At 40.8% G+C, this 3827-nt stretch overlaps 1 protein-coding gene across 1 annotated transcript; it reads right to left on the bottom strand.

The window, feature by feature from the left end:
• Positions 1-1551: 1551 nt before the first annotated feature.
• Positions 1552-3824, bottom strand: TXNDC15 (thioredoxin domain containing 15; the record flags this gene model as incomplete). Its single annotated transcript, XM_009700213.1, has 4 exons — positions 1552-1748; positions 2595-2725; positions 2932-3095; positions 3678-3824. Coding segments are annotated over 4 exons (639 nt in total), but the record flags the coding sequence as incomplete, so codon positions are not given.
• Positions 3825-3827: the final 3 nt, after the last annotated feature.

Raw genomic sequence — 3827 nt, 5'->3', positions numbered from 1 at the left:
GACACCGCTGTTTCTTTAGATGAGAATTACTGGAGAGAATCCAGTCCCGCGCCTCTCAAGCAAGCCGGATGGCAGAGGCAAGAACGCTCCAATTTGTTGTTCAAAATCTTGAATCTTTATTAATAAAATACATCCTAGCTTTATCTTCGGTAATACCAAAGTTTTATCAGCAGAATTTCCTTTTCATACACATAAATACAGGACCTTGGGTTTCCAAGGGGAAAAGATACAGCCACCAGAAAAACAGCAGAATTACGTTGCAGGGATATGAGCTCTTTGTCAAACAATAAATCCTATGACTGTCTTTGTTTCTTATTAGCTTCATTTGCACTCTAAACCTTCCTACCAGGGCACTATGGCAAGCCTCTGCCATGTATAAATGCTATGCAATCAAATAATTCAAAAAACCACACAACATACCAGTCCATACCTTATCCAAAGTCTTTCATACTAATTATAACTAAAAACCATATCAATTCTTTATGTAGCCTCAGCTGTAGACTGTGCAACTGGCAAACATGCGAGTAGAAATTTAAATAAATCTCAAGACTGGTCTTGTTAATTCAGGCAGGTGATCTGTACTTCCGAAGTTGCATGCTTTTAGTCCTGAAAGTGACTTAAAAGCTTACACTAAAAACCTGATTTATTTCAAAAAAAGAGTAAGGACAATGAGTGCAATTTAATTCTATAGGAATGCGGTAAATAAGTTGTGTGTATACACAAAAATAACAAGATGAGCTTTGGAAGTTATTCTAAACCTTACAAAGAACTGCCACTAAGTCAAAATTCATCAAGCACAGTGAACAAGAAAACCAGCATCTAACCTCAGCACCAAAGGTGGGAAACAGTCACCCTGTCAAGGGGTGTGTAACACGCTTTTGAATTGTCATTGCTGGTATACAATGGAATTAACTCATTTGAGGTACGCTATTTTTTCAAACATTTTTTCCTTCATAGTTCATTTTACTGACAGTCAAACTAATTTAGCAACATCACCATTCACCAGCGTTGTCCTTTAAAATGTTCTATTTCAGGAATACACAAGCCAAAAATGGAGTATGATCCATGTGGGCTAACACATCCTAATCCTATAGTGTTTACCACATGGGCCACGTCGGAGCTTTAGTTCATAAGTCTGTAGGATCTGTAAAAGACGACCCGCAGATTCTACCAGAGCAGAAGCAACTCTGCTCCTGTGCCAAGCTGTGCCACGCTTGTGCCGTAAAAATCCTACTTGATCTACAAAGCTCAGGGACCTCTTCAGAGGAGCAAAGTAGAACTGTATCACCTATTTACATTAAAGTCCATGAAAAATAAGCTGCTCAGAGCAGCTTAATACTTTTTTAGTTCATGTTTTTTCTTACTTGTTTACTTACCACATTAATCGCCACATATTTGCTTTTTACAGATTCAGTAGTTGATAAATAGAGAAGATTTTTAGTCAAGATTATAAATTACAACGAACAAATTCAACAGTTCATTCTTATGTACTTCTAGTCCATACAAATTCCTGCTTTACCAACAAGCAGGAAATCGTGTCCTTATTTCAGATTATTCCTGATGTTCGTGCTCTTGTCCCGGGATCAGCCACCGAATGCTCTCCGTTCGAACCGTAGCATACATGACAAAGCTAGCCAGAAAGAGCAAAGAAAACAGAAGCAGCCAGTCTACGCCTTTTGTCAGAACGCTAGGCAGGGGGCCTTCCCAGTCTTCCTCGGTCACAGCCACATCACTTTTAGCTTCTATACCTAAAACAGAAAGCACTTGATCAACACCAGTAATAATCATTAAATACAGAGAAGCTGGTTCTATTTGGAGCTTTGTTCCTGTTCTCAGACTAAGGCGCATGTACAGTTAGACTTAAAATTTTGGTGAGATGGTACTTGCATGTTAACATTTATCTAGCATACAGTTTACTTACATAAAAACATACTGATTTTTATGTGTATCTTCATAACAGGAGTAGGCTTGTTCTGTCCTTCCACAGCACAGCCTTGTGTAAGTTTGTGGGGTTTTTTTGTTTGTGGTGTTTTGAGTATTTCTGCTGTATTAGCAAATGTAGCAATCTCTAGCCTCTAACGAAGGCCCTCGTAGGCCTGTATGTTTTTTGTTTTGATTTTCTTTACAGAAGCACAGAAGGACTGGAGAGCTGGCTGGCGCTGAGCTCACAATGCGGACAGCCAGATTACGGAAACTGGAATCCTTTTGTCTCCTCTAGCACAAGAACTGAAAATGTCTTATCCCCCAGCTGCTGTCAGCCTTACGTGGCACTGGCAGTGATCCCAAGGTTCATCTGCCTTTACTCCCAAATTAAATATTTGGGCAGGAAGATGTGCTCAATCCTTCTAGCACCCTCTCTAGTTAAACCCCACTCTCTTCCCCTACTCTGTGACGGCAGCCCAAGGAGTTTCTGCTTTCCGCACACCCTGAAACCCATCTCACTACAGCAACTGGTTATATAAACCTCTGCTGGGTCCTCTCAGGGTCTTCATGAAATTCATTTTAAAGAACAAACAGCAGGGAGAAGAAAGCCCAGTTTGGAGCTAAAAGCCAGCCTGTTCTTCCTACTGACGCATCAGGGCTGATTTACATACCTGTCTGATTAAAAATGAAGTCTTTCAATGTTTCCAGCGTTCTGTCTGTATGATTAAACCTAGCCATAGGTTTAGCACCTTGGAAAAGGAGGATATTGGGTACAGCCACAGTTCCAAATCTAGTTGATAAACTGTTGGACATAAAGCAAATACAAAGCATGAATGAAAAGAAATCCAGTGGAGGAAGAAACAAAGGCAATCACGATACAGGAAGTGTCACTTTTACTAACTTAAATCATCACTTTATAAGAAAAAAAATAAAATCACTCCCGTTTTTAAAACGCAAAGCTTACTAACAGAAATAAACTGATGGTAGAGCAGAGGAAGTGTAAGTTACCTGCTATGCTGAGATGCATCCAATGCCAGGAAGCGAAGAGCTGGAAATGCTCGAGGCAAAGAATTAAAATGAGGTGCCAGATTGGCAGAAAAGCGGCACCAGGGTGTATAGAATAAGACTAAGGTACAGTCGCTGCTGTTTGGGTTTAAGAACTCCATCAGGTCCTTAGAGAAAGCAGGAAAAAAACAAACATGGGCAATTACGTATTTAACAGAGTTAAATTCTACCTAGGAATGGATCATTCAGCAGTTGATTAGACACTTGACAATACTTATCAAGTAGCTGCATATTTGTTTAACCTTTTTAAAACAAATGGAGAATTGTATTTAACCTTTTTTAAAGGTTGTTTTACAAGTTTATTAGTTAACAAAATATATATATATAAAAACATAGCCAATACAAGAAACAATCTAGAAATAGGCACTGGCAATAAGTACCATTAACAATTTCAGAGAGAAACAACTCTATGCAGGACAAAACCTGACAGTTCACTGCAGCCACATAGATGAGAGACACAGGCATGTGGACTGAGCTGTCCCTCCACTTTTTTGCCGGCTCAGAATGACAAGAAAAGGCTCCTTGCCCAGACATTTCCTCTTTTCGATAGCACAGAGGATGTTACACAAGGAAATTCGCCAAGTCAAACACTGAAAGAAACACGCAAATGGTGCTGACGGGGCAGCTTCCACCATCCTCATGCGTTCACAATAACACCGAGCAGTGAACCGAGGCATCCATCCGCTTACCTGAGACACGTTCAGGATCTGCAGCGTGAAGCGGTCGATGCCAGTAGTGTTTCTCTCCTCGCAGTTCACTTTGGGAGCTTTGGCGCTATCGGTGCTATTGGACTCCCCGGCGGGCGCGGGCAGCACCGTCTCCAGCACGGCCTGCTCCCG

The sequence above is a fragment of the Cariama cristata genome, unplaced genomic scaffold (assembly GCF_000690535.1).
Source record: "Cariama cristata isolate BGI_N322 unplaced genomic scaffold, ASM69053v1 scaffold43335, whole genome shotgun sequence".
Taxonomy (NCBI): domain Eukaryota; kingdom Metazoa; phylum Chordata; class Aves; order Cariamiformes; family Cariamidae; genus Cariama; species Cariama cristata.
Note: the sequence above shows the minus strand (reverse complement) of the source record. Positions and strands in the feature narration are given on the sequence as shown.